This window comes from Aquarana catesbeiana, linkage group LG01 (genome assembly GCF_042186555.1).
Source record: "Aquarana catesbeiana isolate 2022-GZ linkage group LG01, ASM4218655v1, whole genome shotgun sequence".
Taxonomy (NCBI): Eukaryota; Metazoa; Chordata; class Amphibia; order Anura; family Ranidae; genus Aquarana; species Aquarana catesbeiana.
Genome location: NC_133324.1, coordinates 507,831,047 through 507,847,422, shown reverse-complemented (window position 1 = coordinate 507,847,422; position 16,376 = coordinate 507,831,047). Strand labels below are relative to the sequence as shown.

The 16,376-nt window shown below is 44.4% G+C and overlaps 1 protein-coding gene across 4 annotated transcripts in view; it reads right to left on the bottom strand.

Moving 5' to 3' along the window:
* HSD11B1L (hydroxysteroid 11-beta dehydrogenase 1 like) overlaps positions 1 to 16,376 on the bottom strand; it is a 115,874-nt gene that overhangs the window by 81,748 nt on the left and 17,750 nt on the right. For all 4 annotated transcript variants that reach the window (XR_012235360.1, XR_012235361.1, XM_073593700.1 and 1 more), the window contains exon 3: positions 1,339 to 1,450. Coding sequence is in view for 2 of the 4 variants with exons in the window: in XM_073593700.1 (XP_073449801.1) it covers positions 1,339 to 1,450 (112 nt within the window). In the remaining 2 variants the exon portion in view is untranslated. The remainder of the gene's footprint in view (positions 1 to 1,338; positions 1,451 to 16,376) is intronic.

Sequence of the window (16,376 nt, the reverse complement as noted above, 5' to 3'; positions counted from 1 at the left end):
GAGCCACACTCGGGAATACCGTCAGGGAGGTTAAACAGAACATGCAGATCTCTATTTCAGGCAGTGGAAAGCATATTGCAAAATGGACAGAGGAGGCTGGAAGGGATACATTTAGCAAAGTGTTGTAAATACACAATTTTCATCCATTTACTTGAAAGCATTGTATATAACTATGGCTGAAACATCACAGCATTATCACAACTGTCAGAACAGTATGAGAGAATGTCTGTAATAGTAGCAAACGTTACTGTGAAATGCAGTCATCTGAGGCTCTTATGGGATGCCTACTTTCACTTGAAGCCTTCCATCATAGGAGAAAGAGATTCACATTCAGAATTTTTATAGCATAATGTACAACAAAAGAAACCAGCGCACAATGGGTTAAAACCAATGAAAAATGTCTCAATAGCAGTAATACAATGATGTGGACAGTTTATTCGATAAACTTCACGTGGAAACAGTAATCCAAATGTCAAAGTACTTGTAATGTTAAAATGGATAGAAGATAAAAGCTTACGGTGACGCTGGAGGGATCCCAGAGCAGGGAGAAGCTGACGGCAACCACGGATGGGGAAAACCTGGCAGTGGGGGTGGCACCAATGTCCCCACTGCGCTGAGCCGAAATGGGGACTCACTCGCCGGCAGCTGTGGGCAGCTAGGCTTGCTGGTGATGGAAGGGAAGAAAGCAGCAATCAGCAGGAGCTCCGTGCTCCACGTGTCAGAGTACTGGGCCAGCCAGCGTACTGTCAGGGAGTGGGCCCCGCTTAAACCGAGCCTGACTATCCACCATAGTCTCCACCAGCCCCAGACGCTAACCGACCGTGCTACGGTACTTGGACCAGGGCATCCCCACCCAACTCTTGGAGCAGCCACACGCCTGCTTGGGCTCAGACGGAAAAAGCATTGTAACATCTACCATCCACTCTCTGACAGTAAGCCGCTGGCCCGTTACTCTGACACGTGGAGCATGGAGCTCCCACTGATTGCTGCTTTCTTCCCTTCCATCACCAGCACGCCTAGCTGCCCACAGCCCGCCGGTGAGTGATTCCCCAGTTCGGCTCAGCGCAGTGGGGACATTGGCGCCACCCCCACTGCCAAGTTTTCCCCATCCATGGATGGCGTCAGCTTCTCCCTACTCTTGTGCGCTGGTTTCTTTTGTTGTACATTTTGGTATCCATATCTTCCAGTTATGGTCGATTTCCAGCTGCACTGGGTTCAGTTCCCACTGTACCACATGTGATTTACTTTACAGCCATACATGACAACAATCTAGCGCTGGTGACACCCGCCATTCAATTTTTATAGCATGTGAGTTGCTACATCAATCATTTCCCTCACCCAGGGCAGTTATAGCTTGTTCCATCACTTTTTCACGAGCTTCCGATGAGGTCATGTCAGCAAGGGCCAGTGACACACTCTTTGCTCCAAGCTCCAGGCACTTGGTTTTCACCTGTATTCAAAAGAAGGTTGAGTTTATTACCACATTCAGTGTGTGCCATTTAACAGCTAGGAAAGCTAAGTCTGTACCTTGTGCAACAAATTTCCTGTATTCGCTAACTTAATTGTTTAGTAGGTCACAACTTCCTACTATCTCTAAGGGCCCTTTCACACGGGCTTTCTGATCAGGTCCACCTGCTCCATTCAACCCCATGGAGCAGCGGATGTCAGCAGTGACATGTCCACTGACACTCGCTGCTATCCAATCTGATCCGATCCTCTACGCAAAATCCAGACGGATAAGGACTCTATTTTCCAATCCGTCTGGTGGATCGGATGAGATCGGATGAAAACGGACAGGTGGCATGTTTTCATCTGGTCTCCCCATAGAGGAGAGCAGGGCTTTGACAGGTCCATCCCTGCACAGTAAGTGGAGACAGACCTGCCATCCGCCTGCTCAGCGGAGCTTTCCCCCACTGAGCAAAAGAGCCCTAATTTTGTTGGACAGTTCCTATTGCTGGACTACTAACAGATGGAACATACAAGAACAGAAATTATTTTGTAGGAAAAGTGGCATGGTTAGATAGGTAAGTCTAGGATTTGGCAATGAGCGATAAGTGAACATAGGTAGGGGACAAAAGATTAGCCACCTTTATTGTCTGTGATATCCCTTCAGCTGATCATTCTCCACTACTTACTTGTTCTGCAATGTGTGACGTCAGCCATCTTGGTTGAGACTTTCTCATCATCAATTGTCCTCATAATCTCATGAAACTAGCAATAAGGGACAGCAGTGCCTGAGATCTTACACTATAGATATATAACAGTGTCTGCATAGTTTCAGCATCAACATCATCTGGCATAATCAGAAGCATTGATGTGGGACACAGAGCATTTCTGTGGTATGTAGTCATTGAGCACCAATGCTGGGCATTCCTCATTCCAACAATAGGACATACAGTATCATGTACAGTATCTCTGTTCTGTTACTGACACTGCTAATGGGATAGTCTTACTCCCATAGACACCAAAGCCAGGACATTCCTTCTCCTATAACCACCAAGGCCCAGACATTCCTCCACCCATGGACACCAAGGCCAGGACATTACTTCTCCCATAAACACCAAGGCCAAGGCATTTCTCCTCCTATGCAGACCCAGGCCAGGGCTTAATTCCATCTTTTCATCTAATAATGGTTGATATCTGTGTCAATCTATTGATTACAGGAGGTATTGTACTGCTATTTTGAGAGGGCTACCATGCTGCTGGCATGTTTTACCCTAGCCCCTAAAAAAAATACCTAAGCTTTGCCTACAACTCTCCTGCACACTAAAGACCAGTTTTTATATTTATTTTAGGTCTTTCTTTCTGTAGAAGTAATCCTATCACAGAGTAAAGACTTTTGCACATAGATCTACATTTTTCATCTTTTAGTGATGGAAAAATATGCTCATTATGATTTGACCACATCCCTTTAAACCAAGGGTAGGCAACCTTAAAGAGAAGGAGATCTACCTGAACAACATGGGAAAAGTCAAAGATCACTGGGCACAGTGTCGCCCCCTCACACCTTATTTAAACCTCTAATACTACCGTGTAATCATGGGTTTAAATCACGTGGTAAGGAGCCAATATATCGCCTCCTCAGCACCTTTCAAACACGCTTGGATCACTTTTCAGGGGAGCAGCAGTGCTTGCTGCACTTGTGAATTAGCCGTTACTATTCTGAGGCCACTATAAGGCTGCTTATAGTGGCCTTAGTGCAGCGGTTTACCCACACCGTGGGTGCAGCACAGTACATCTGCAAATTTCCTGGGTTAGCTGCACTTTGCCATAGACTTCTATTATATCCTGCAGGTGTGGTGCACTTTCTGTGCACTGTAAATGTGTATGCTTGAAGAAACAGATTTGATCTGCAGGGAATACTATAGCATTTTGGGCCAGACTATGTTGCCATGGTGATGGAACTACCAGCTGTTTCATGAAAAGGCACTCTGGAGTGACTGCACTAAACTACCTCCATGTTTATTAAGAGCATTTGCTGGCCATGTGGGCAATATTGTCAGATTACTAAGTCCACCTTTTGCAAAAAAAAAATTATAAATGCACGCAAGTTTGCAGAAAAAAAAAGTGCATTTATTATTATTATTATTTTTTTTTTGCATAGGAGCCTGCAAATAATTGCAACTGTGATCAGTGGATCACAGGTGCAATGCACAGGCTCCCGCAGACTCTTTCCGCAATCGCTGGTCTATAACGAAGTATGTCAATCGATGTGTCTGTCATCAGTTGATATAGCCCGCTGCTTTACAAATTGCAAAAAAAAGCTATATAAAATTCCCTCCCCAATCCCTTTCCCAAAACCAGGATGATCAACTTTTTTGCGATTGCAATACTACCTTAACCACATGCCGACCACCGCGTGCCGATTTACGTCAGCAGAATGGCACGGGCAGGCAAAAGGGCGGACGGCGTTTTGAAATTCCCGCCTAGCAGGCACGCGCCCGCCGCGCAAACCTGCCCGCGATTGCGGTGAGGAGAGGCAGAACGGGGAGATGCCTATGTAAACAAGGCATTTCCCTGTTATGCCTAGCAACACAACAAGGATATACTGCTCCCTGTCATCGGGAGCAGTGATCTCCGTCATGTTGTAGTGAGTCCATCCCCTCTACAGTTATGTTTAAACCCTTCCCTGCCAGTGACATTTATACAGTAATCAGTAGCTATTTTTAGCTCTGATCACTGTATAAATGTCATTGGTCCCAAAATAGTGTCAAAAGTGTCCGATCTGTCCGCCGAAATGTCGCAGTCACGATAAAAAAATCGCAGATCGCCACCATTACTATTAAAAAATAAATTAACCCTTTCATGACTAAGCCTATTTTTGAAATTTGGTGTTTACAAGTTAAAATCCGTATTTTTTGCTAGAAAATTACTTAGAGTTCCCAAACATTATATATATATTTTTTAGCAGAGAATCTAGAGAATAAAATGGCGATTGTTGCAATATTTTTATCACACGGTATTTGTGCAGCGGTGTTTTAAACGCAAATTTTTGGAAAAGGGACACTTTCATGAATTTTAAAAAATCCAAACAGTAAAGTTACCCCAATTTTTTTGTATAATGTGAAAGATGATGTTATGCCGAGTAAATAGATACCAAACATGTCACCCTTTATAATTGCACGCACTCGTGGAATGGCGACAAACTACGGTACCTATGAATTTCCATAGGCGACGCTTTAAAAATTTTTTACGGTTACCAGGTTTGAGGTACAGAGGAGGTCTAGGGCTAGAATTATTGCTCTCGCTCTGACGATCGCGGCGATACCTCACATGTGTGGTTTGAACACCGTTTACATATGCGGGCGCAACTTCCGTATGGGTTTTCTTATGCTCCGTTTACATATGCTGCGCGAGCTCGCGGGGACAGGGGCACTTTAAAAATTTTTTTTTTTTTTTTATTTATTTTATTTATTTTTTTACTTTATAAATTGTGTTTAAAAAAAAATTTATTTTTTTTTTTACTTTTATTGCTGTCACAAGGAATGTAAACATCCCTTGTGACAGTAATAGGTGGTGACAGGTACTCTTTATGGAGGGATCGGGGGTCTAAAAGACCCCCGATCCCTCCTTTACACTTCAAAGTATTCAGATCGCCGAAAACGGCGATTCTGAATACTGTGTACTTTTTTAAATTCGGCGCCATTGGCAGCCGAGTAAACGGGAAGTGATGTCATGACGTCGCTTCCGCGTTTACAACAAGAAGGCTGGAACGAAGCTGCTCACAGCTTCGTTCCAGCCCGCCCCCAGCCGCCGAAGGTACCCGATTGGACACCGGGCCTCCCGTGCGATCGGGAGGCCCGGTAACAGCGGCGGGAGGCGGCGGGAGGGGGGGGATGTCCCCTTCCGCTCCTCCGGTATAACAACCGAGTGGCTTTTAGCCGCATCGGTTGTTATACATGGGTAGCCAATCGCCCACTGTAAACAACGGTACCGGGATGATGCCTGCAGCTGCGGGCATCATCCCGGTATAACCCCGGAAAGCCGAGTACGCATATCTGCGTACGGTCGGCGGGAAGGGTAATAAAAATGCCATACATTTATCCCCTATTTTGAACGCTATAAGTTTTGAGCAAACCAATCAATATACACTTATTGCGATTTTTTTTTAACAAAAATAAGTAGAAGAATACAAATCGGCCTAAACTGTGGAAGAAATTATTTTTTTATATATTTTTTTAGGGATATTTATTATAGCAAAAAGTAAAATAATTTTGCTTTTTTTTAAAATTGTCGCTCTTTTTTGTTTATAGCGCAAAAAATAAAAACCGCAGAGGTGATCAAATACCACCAAAAGAAAGCTCTATTTGTGGGATAAAAAGGACGTTAAATTTTGTTTGGGTACAACATCACACGACCACGCAATTGTCAGCTAAAGCGACTCAGTGCCGAAACGCAAAACATGCTCTGGTCAGGAAGGGGGTAAATCCTTCCGGGGCTGAAGTGGTTAAAGATTTGGGCATGCCAGCCCTCTCTAATAAAGGCAGAGCCACCGTGGAACAACCCATTTCCCTCTGCCATCCCCTCCATGAAACTCAACAAAGCCCCTGGTCCTAATGGCTTCACAGTACATTACTACAAAACCTTTTAGTCTTTTTTTTTTTAACAAGAAAACAAAACCTTTTAGTCTTTACCTGTCCCAGAATGTGTCAGGTCATATAACAACATCTTGAAAATTGAATTTTCCACAGGACACTCTATATGCCCAAATTATGGTCATGGTCAGTGGGGAAAGACCTATCTTTTTGTTCCTGCCAGTGACCAATCTCCTTGCTTAATACAATCCTGAAGAATTTATCTAAATCCTGTACCGCAAACTCCTACCTCATTACTCTACACAGTACACTTATCAACCTCAATTAAGTAGGTTTTACCCACCCCAGGGAAACCAATGTGATCATTATCCCTTTAAACACTTTTGCACATTAACAATAGAGCTACCTCCTGTTGAATTCCAAATTTTCAAATATCTACCAATGCTGAAAAAGTTTTCAACAGAGTGAATTTGAAATTTATGGAAGCCATGCGCCAACACATAGGCCTAGGCTTTTACATGCTTAGCTGGACAAAGGCTATTTACTTGCACGTGACAGCTGCAGTCAGAGCCAATGAGTGTCTTTCTTAATATTTTGACTTACATTGGCGCATAGGTACAATTTTTTTTACAATTGCCAGGAAACAGGGCAAATACCACATTGGACTGCTGTCTCCCCAGCTTAATGATGAAAGACCATTGTAACCAAACCAATTTCTGTTTTAATTTTGGCTTAATTTTACCATGAAATGACCAGAGGGATTTCAAATAAGTTGATTCCAGGCTTAAAAAGCCAAAGTAATAACTGGAAAACTGCCATTTATGAAACCAGAGACGTAGCTTACAAAACTGGAAGTAGCCTTTTAACCCCTTTTTCCATGACTTTTATTGTATTGTAAGCATTGTTGCATCCCTATTGGGGACTAATGACCCCATTGGTTTTTCCATCTCTGAGCATTTTGTATATGCATGAACATTTATTATATTTTTAGATCCTCAACTGTTTAATCCATCTTTAGATTCTGAGATCTATTGTTTGATCTAAGTTTAGATCCTGGGTGAAACAGTTCAATCTATTTTTATATATGGGGCTCAAGTGTTTAAAGAGGCACTACCCTAAAAGGAAACATCTACTGTATCCCCCATCTCTGAGCTTTTGTAGATGCCAAAACATTTAATCTATTTTTAGATCGTGGGGTCAAGAGTTCAATCTATTTTTAGATCGTGGGGTCAAGAGTTCAATCTATTTTTAGATCGTGGGGTCAAGAGTTCAATCTATTTTTAGATCGTGGGGTCAAGAGTTCAATCTATTTTTAGATCGTGGGGTCAAGAGTTCAATCTATTTTTAGATTGTGGGGTCAAGAGTTCAATCTATTTTTAGATCGTGGGGTCAAGAGTTCAATCTATTTTTAGATCGTGGGGTCAAGAGTTCAATCTATTTTTAGATCTCGGGGTCAGAAGTTCAATCTATTTTTAGATCTCAGGGTCAAGAGTTCAATCTATTTTTAGATCTCAGGGTCAAGAGTTCAATCTATTTTTAGATCTTGGGGTTAAGAGTTCAATCAAGTCAAGTTTTCTGTAGATAAAAACAAACTGTGCAGCTTTGATAAAAGTTAAATAATGTCCTTGCTATAGTTGTAGGCCATTTAAAAATGCTTCATTAACATGCCATAAATGCTATAGGTGCAGTAACAGTGTGTTTCAATTGCAATGAATGGAGGCACCTGACAATTGTTGATGCCTCATGAAAGCAACATGTTGCTTAATTTTAAACACTACCGCACCTGTGGAGTTTCCATTGAAATATTCATGGCAGGCATTGATGGGCAGTTATGAGGCTTTAAAAACAATGCTTAAATGCAGTATAAATAAAGGGTATTAATGCACATGTGAATGAGCCCTAAATGTACAATTTATAAATCTTGTTCATTGCTCAGGAGGCTGAGAGATAGTTATCCGACAATAGTCTGCCCATTTTGAGTAAATGATTATAGAAACAATATGTAGATCAGTGACAGCACAACTTAATGTCAATATCCAAAAGTCCCATGTCATGAATGTATCAGTACCAGGCATCATATGGACGCTATCCAGGAAAATGTCCTATTTAAATGGACAATCGCCTCCTTCAGGTATTTGGTAATTCAAAGTACCCCAACCATTGCTCAGAAGTTTGATGCCAACTTCCCTCTTTTTCTCAATAATATACACAAACACCACCAACGGTGGGGCAAAGATTGCTTTTCATGGTTTGGCAGGAATAACTGTTCCCCATCAGATTTGCCTCTCCTGTGATTCATCATTTACCATATATGGCCATTGCCATATTTGGTAATGACATCATCAGTGACCCCGACCCCTTTGTTAACATTCAGCTTACCCCCATGGAATCTAGTGCCTGACAGATAAATATGGCCAGGAATAGAGCCCTGTGCGGGGAGTTGACACATTCATAACAGCTTCCTAGCACAGACATGTGAAAACTGGCAATAATTCTTTAAGAATTTGACACAGCTATAGCAATGCTTGCCTAAATTAGGTGCAGGTAGCTTTAAAGGGAACAACCACCAAAAAAATTGGCTAAATTATTGTATATGCTCTATTGAATTCCCCAGTTTATTTCTGGCATGTTTAAAGAGATAAAACATGGGGAAATGTGTATGTGGCAGAGCTGTTCAAAAACACTGTATGTTTTTAAGCCCGCTGGCTAATAAAAAAAAAAAAAAAAACGAAAAGAAAAACAAACCTTAAAGTGTGTCTAAACTCAAAAGTAAAAACGTAATATATTGTAGAATTGGTAATCTAATGGGGTTGCTGCAATTATTTATTTTTTTAGTCTGGGTTTCCTTTATCTTCACTTGGTGTTCTGGCCAATAAGACTATTATTTTTCAACTCCCTTTAACCACTTGACCTCCGGAAGGTTTTACCCCCTTCATGACCAGGACATTTTTCGCTATTTAGCATGCTTTAACTGGCAATAGCTCATTCATGCAACACTGTTTGCAAATAATATGTAAATCATTTTTTTTCCCACAAATAGAGATTTCTTTTGGCAATATTTGATCACCACTAGGTTTTTTTATTATATAAACGAAAAAAGACTGAAAATGAAAAAAAAAAATAATAATAATAATAATTTTCTTTTAAACATATACAATTAAAAAAAAATCTAAATATCTTCATAAATGTGGGCCAAAATGTTACCACAGGGGCGGACTGACCATTCGGGCATATTGGGCGCTGCCAGAGGGCCCAGGGCCAGTAGGGGGCCCACCCCTGACTGATGCCAAACATCCTGAGCAGACCCATGGGGCTGCCTGGGTAGGAGGAGTGGCTAGGCAGCACATAGAGGAACTGAACCGTCCATTTATCTCCTGCCACCGCTGAATGCTCCCTTCTCCTCCTGCAGGTATTCAGCGGTGGCAGGAGATAAATGGACGGTTCGGTTCCTCTATGTGCTGCAGAGCCGCCCCTCCTACCCAGGCGGCCTCGGCCATATTGCAGGAGGCCCGTGTGAGCACATCTACTGTATCTATGAAAACAGGGAGCTACAGGCTAGCTCTGGTTTCTCCCCGGGTGCAGTGCAGCCTTTGTGGCCGGCAGACCCGATGATCTCTCTCCCAGCCAGCATCTTCTGAACTGGCTGACCAAGCTGGTGGGTGGGCTGGGGGTGTGGCCATCTTCATTTACATGCACAGGTGGCTGCTGAAAGTAATAGATAACTGGGAGGAGGAGCATAGATGGCGACCACTTAAGGCTTCTCAGCCTTCCATGTGGTAAGTGGCTGCTACAGCTATTCCCTCTATCTATAATGCTTCAGCTCCCTACTGTGGTTAGTGCACTTTATACTCCCTCCCCCCTTCTCCCTGCATACTGCTCACTGCCCCCCCTCCTCCTGTATACTGCTCCCCCTGTATACTGTCCCCCTTCCTCCTGTAGACTGCTCCCCTCCCCCTGTATACTGCTCACTCCCCCCTTCCCCCTGTATACTGCTTACTGCCCCCCTCTCCTCCTGTATACTACTCCCCCTGTATACTGTCCCCCTTCCTCCTGTAGACTGCTCCCCTCCCCCTGTATACTACTGACTGCCCCCCTCCTCCTGTATACTGCTCCCCTCCCCCTGTATACTGCCCACTGCCCCCTCCTCCTGTATACTGCTCCCCCTGTATACTGCTCACTGCGCCCTCCTCCTGTATACTGCTCCCCCTGTATACTATCCTCCTCTATACTGCCCCCCTCCCTGTATACTGCTCATTGTCCCCTCCCCCTGTATGTTGCTCCCCTCCCCCTATATACTATTCACTTCCCCCCTACCCTTGTATACTGCTCCCCTCCCCCTGTATATTGCTCACAGCCCCCCTCCTCCTGTATACTGCTTCCCCCTGTATACTTTTCCCCTTGCATACTGCCCCCCTCCTCCTGTATACTGCTCACTGCCCCCTCCTCCTGTATACTGCTTACTGCCCCCCCTCCTCCTGTATACTGCTTTCCCTGTATACTGCTCACTGCCCCTCCCCCTGTATACTGCTCCCCCCTGTATACTATCCTCCTGTATACTGCCCCCCTCCTCCTGTATACTGCTCACTGCCCCCCTCCCCTTGTATACTGCTCCCCTCCCCCTGTATATTGCTCACAGACCCCCTCCTCCTGTATACTGCTCTACTCCCCCCGTATACTACTCACTGTCCCCTCCTCCTGTATACTGCTTCCCCTGTATACTTTTCCCCTTGTATACTACCCCCCCTACTCCTGTATACTGCTCCCATTCCCTGTATACTGCTCACTGCCCCCCTCCTCCTGTATAATGCCCCCCTCCTCCTGTATACTGCCCCCTCCCCCTGTATATTGCTCACTGCCCCCGTACACTGCTCACTCCTATATACTGCTCACTGCCCCCCTCCTCCTGTATACTGCTCCCCTGCCCCTGTATACTTCTCACTGCCCCCCTTCTCCTGTATACTGCTCCCCTTGTATACTGCTCACTGCCCCCCTTCTCTTGTATACTGCTCCCCTCCCCCTGTTTACTGCTTCCCCCCTGTATACTTTTCCTCTTGTATACTGCTCCCCTCCTCCTGTATACTGCTCCCCTCCCCCTGTATACAGTTCACTGCCCCCCTCCCCCTGTATACTGCCCCATCTCCTGTATACTGCTTCCCTCCTCCTGTATACTGCCCCCTCCTCCTGTATACTGCCCCCCTCCTCCTGTATACTGCTCCCCTCCCCCTGTATACTGCTCACTGCCCCCTCTTCCTGTATACTGCTCACTGCCCCCCTCTCCCTGTATACTGCTCATTGCCCCCCTCTCCCTGTATAGTGCTCACTGCCCCCCTCTCCCTGTATACTGCTCACTGCCCCCCTCCCCCTGTATACTGCTCACTGCCCCCCTCCCCCTGTATACTGCTCACTGCCCCCCTCCCCCTGTATACTGCCCACTGCCCCTCCCCCTGCTCATTGCCCCCCTCCTCCTGTATAATGCTCGCTGACCCCCTCCTCTTGTATACTGCTCACTGCCCCCCTCCCCTTGTATACTGCTCACAGACCCCCTCCTCCTGTATACTGCTCCCCTCCCCCTGTATACTGCTCACTGCCCCCCTCCTCCTGTATACTGCTCCCCGCCCCCCTCCTCCTGTATACTGCTCCCCCTGTATACTGCTCACTGGCCCCTCCTCCTGCATATCCTTCTGTATACTGCCTCCCTCTCCCTGTATACTGCTCACTGCCCCCCGTATACTGCTCCCCTCCCCCTGTATACTGCTCACTGCCCTCCTCCTCCTGTATATTGCTCACAGACCCCCTCCCCTTGTATATTGATCACAGACCTCCTCCTCCTGTATACTGCTCACCCCCCCCTGCATACTGCTCACTACCCCCCTCCTCCTGTATACTGCTTCCCCCTGCATTTTTTTCCCATTGCATACTGCCCCTCTCCTCCAGTATACTGCTCCCTTCCCCCTGTATACTGTACACTGCCCCCCTCCTCTTGTACACTGCCCCCTCCTCCTGTATACTGCCCCCCCCCTCTATACTGCTCAATGCCCCCTGTATATTGCTCACTGCCCCCCTCTTCCTGTACACTGCTCACCTCCCCCTGTATACTTTCCCCCTGTTATACTGCCCCCCTCCCCCCGTATACTGCTCACTGCCCCCTCCTCCTGTATACTGCTCCCCTCCCCCTGTATTCTGCTCACTGCCCCCTCCTCCTGTATACTGCTCCCCCTGCATACTGTCCCCCTTCCTCCTGTATACTGCTTACCCTCCCCCTGTATTATGCTCACTGCCCCCCCCCCGCTCCTTTTGTATACTGCTCCTCTCCCCATGTATACTGCTCACTGCCCCCCTCCTCCTGTATACTGTTCCCCTCCTCTTTTATACTGCTCACTGCCCCCCTCCTCCTGTATACTGCTCCCCTCCTCCTGTATACTGCTCACTGCCCCTCTCCTCCTGTACACTGCTCACTGCCCCCCTCCTCCTGTATACTGCTCCCCCTGTATACTATCCTTCTGTATAATGTCCCTCCTCCTGTATACTGCTCACTGACCCCCTCCTCCTGTATACTGCTCCCCTCCCCCTGTATACTGCTCACTGCCCCTTAATCCTGTATACTGTTTCCCCCTGTATACTTTTCCCCTAGTATGCTGCCCCCCTACTCCTGTATACTGCTCACTGCCCCCTCCTCCTGTATACTGCTCCCCCAGTATACTATCCTTCTGTATACTGTCCCTCCCCCTGTATACTACTCACTGACGCCGTCCTCCTGTATACTGCTCCCCTCCCCCTGTATACTGCTCACTGCCCCTTAATCCTGTATACTGCTTCCCCATGTATACTTTTCCCCTTGTATGCTACCCCCCTACTCCTGTATACTGCTCCCTACCCCTGTATACTGCTCACTGCCCCCCTCCTCCTGTATAATGCCCCCCTCCCCCTGTATACTGCTCACGGCCAGAGAACAGCAAAACTTGCCTTTTAAAAAAGCCTGGAGTCGACAAAGGGAAGTGTGATTCTGTTCTCGGGAACTAAGAAAAAGGAATCTGATGTAGTTAGACTATCCTGTGTTGGTCATCTTTAAACCTGGGGGCCTCATGATCTCCTATTGCCCAGGGGACCCATGAGTTGTCAGTCTGCCCCTGATTCTGCTACATGTCTTTGGTAAAAAAATCCCAATAAGTGTATATGAACCACTTGCCGATCACGCTATAGCGCGGCCGGCCATGTTGTGGATGGATCTGGACGTTCATATAGCAAATCAGCTTCGTATTTATATGAGCTGATTTGCTATATGAACGTTTACTGGCCAGAGGGTACAGCAAAACTTGCCTTAAGAAGGCTTTTAAAAAAGCCTGGAGTCGACAAAGGGAAGTGTGATTCTGTTCTCGGGAACTAAGAAAAAGGAATCTGATGTAGTTAGACTTATTACAACGTATTCCGAATAACATCATACTATACGGTCCATCATTCAGAAACATTGGCATATTTTTCTAGCGGATTCCACACTCTCTAAATATCTGGGATCACGACCTTAAATAATATACAGGCGTCATAGATCCATTAGGGATTGCCTTGTACAGAACCAATACCAGAGGTCACAAAATAGACAAAGTGATCAACCTGGTCTTTTCTGTTGTGGCAACTGTGATTTCTGCCATTTACTATTGGAGGGACCTTCCATTGTCCTTCCTAATGGGCAGACTCACATTCTGTGACATCACATTTCTTGTTTGACCAAGGGGGTCATTTATATCATCTTTTGCTGATGTGGAGCATTCTACATCGGCAAAACGATTAGACCCCTTTGGAAAAGGATCACGGGTCATGTTTACTATGCTACCAATGGCATGCTTAATACGGCCATTGCCCACCATGTGGCATTTAAACACAAATATGATCCATACATTTTCACAGTTGCTGCCCTCGATCGTATCTATTAGGACTCTAGAGGGGGGAATTTTGACCAAAGGGTGCTGCAAAGGGAGACCCAATGGGTGTATAATTTACAGGTTACAGTATATCCTGGTCTGAACGATATGTTGAGTTTCAGACCCTTCCTTTAAATATCATATCATAGATATATCTGTACTCTCCTGTGCTTCCCCCTTTTATATCCCCCCTTTGTATTTCTTTTTAATGAAGTATGATGTTTAGTTGTTTATTCGACTATATCCAATACTGTTGTAGTTTATAACAGTTCTTTTCAAGGTACGTTTTAGTAGTAATAACAAGTGAAGAGAATCTTTTTTATAAATAGGATGATATATAACTATTTTGACAACAACATTTTACTATATGAATATTATGTTGAAACATGCATTAATATGCTTCACATGCTATTAAATGTATCTATTGGCAAACAATAATCTTTTTATTTTGTACCTATTGTAATTGGTTTATTCATTTGTGGTATTGGGATATTTCAGTATGAAAAGCATCGTATGCTGTGATGACTGCTTTTGACACATACATATACATAGCTTTTCCTTATAGACTTTCTTGGAGTATAACAGTTTGACTTGGACCGTTTTTGAATACTTAACTTGGGTATAGCTGAGCCCATTTACTGATCATTCTGGATTGAAGGATTTTTCCTCTCAGATCTACACCATTGCTTTATGACTTCTTGTTGTTCCTCATGTAATATCCTATCCCCTGTTTGAGGTTAATACACTAGGATACTCATTGTCATGAGCCAACAGGTATATACATATATGAATCATTTCTAGGTTATGTGGGAAACAGATTTTGGATGTACAAAATCTAAGTCATGGTTTTAAAATGGTTTATAGTTGGCTTTTATGAATCCTAGTGTTGTGATTTGCTCTTGCTGTGAGCCACCCCCTCCGCTATTGGAAATTTTTGACTATTTGTTGAACAAGGTTGACTCTCCTGCAAGGTAACTTTTTTCCTGTCCTAGTCTTAATATATACACATGCCATGGTCCTTTATCTGGACAAAAACAGTGTCTTTTCTTTTTATGAATATATGTTATTGTTATTATAATTATGTGTTTTTATTTTTAGATAGTGAGACCTTTTCCTTTTCTTGCAATCAATGAATACTGAATGTGTCCTGAAGAAGCTTAACAGCAAAACACGTTGACGCACTAGGGCTCATATCATATATTATGTATATGATTTTTAACCCTTGTCTCTATGTCCCCTTTCATACCACATGTATATTTGTATCTATGTTTCAATAAATATTAATATATTTTTTCATATCCCTTTTGTTTGCTGTGCCTTTAAAGTCTGACCTGGGGTTACCTGTTGGAACCCTTATTTTTTGTATGATCAGTGCAGTCCCAACAGTGGGCACCAGTGTTGCACATCAGTGCCCACCAGTGCTGGAAATCAGTGCCCACCAATGCTGCCAATCAGTGCCCATCATTGCTGCCAATCAGTGCCCACCAGTGCAACCTATCAGTGCCCACCGGTGCCGCCTCATCAGTGCCCATCAGCGCACATCACTGAAGGAGAAAAATGACCTGTTTGCTAAATTTTATAACAAACTATGAAAAAGTTTTGGTCTTTTTTAGTTTATTTAGCAAAAAAAAAAAAAAAACAGTGGTGATTAAATACCACCTAAATAAAGGTTTATATGTGAGAAACAAAATGATAAATAATTTCATATGGGTACAATGCTGCATGGCCATGCAGTTGTGATTCAAAGTATGAAAACATTAAAAGCTGAAAATTGGCCTGGGCAGGAAGGGGGTAAAAGTGCTCAGTAGGCAAGTGGTTAACTGGTTTGTGTGAAAGTTATAGTGTCTACAAACTATGGTATATATACTGGAAATTACAAAGCTATAGACGCTATGCTGGTAATGGCAGTGACCAGCGACTTACAGTGGGACTGTGATAGTGTGGCAGGCAATCTGGCGCTAACAGACACTGGCTAGAAGGCACACTAACTGCCAGTGACATCGCTGGGCAGCACAAGTGGTTTGCACTTCCTAGTAGCACTAGGGTCATCGGTTTGAACCCCAACCATCACACCATCTTCCTGGAGTTTGCATGTTCACCCTGTGCCTGTGTGGGTTTCCTCCGGGAACTCCGGTTTCCTCCCACACTCCAAAGACATTCTGGTACATTAATTGGCTCCTGCCTAAATTGGCCCTAGAATGTGTATGTATAAATGTGAGTTAGGGACCTTAGATTGTAAGCTCCTTGAGGGCAGGGACTGATGTGAATGTACAATGTATATGTAAAATAACTGCATAAACTGACAGCACTATATACAGTGCTGTGAAAAAGTATTTGCTCCCTTCCTGATTTTTAATTTTTTGCATATTTCTCACACTTAAATGATTCAGATCATCAAACAAATTTTAATATTACACAATTTTAA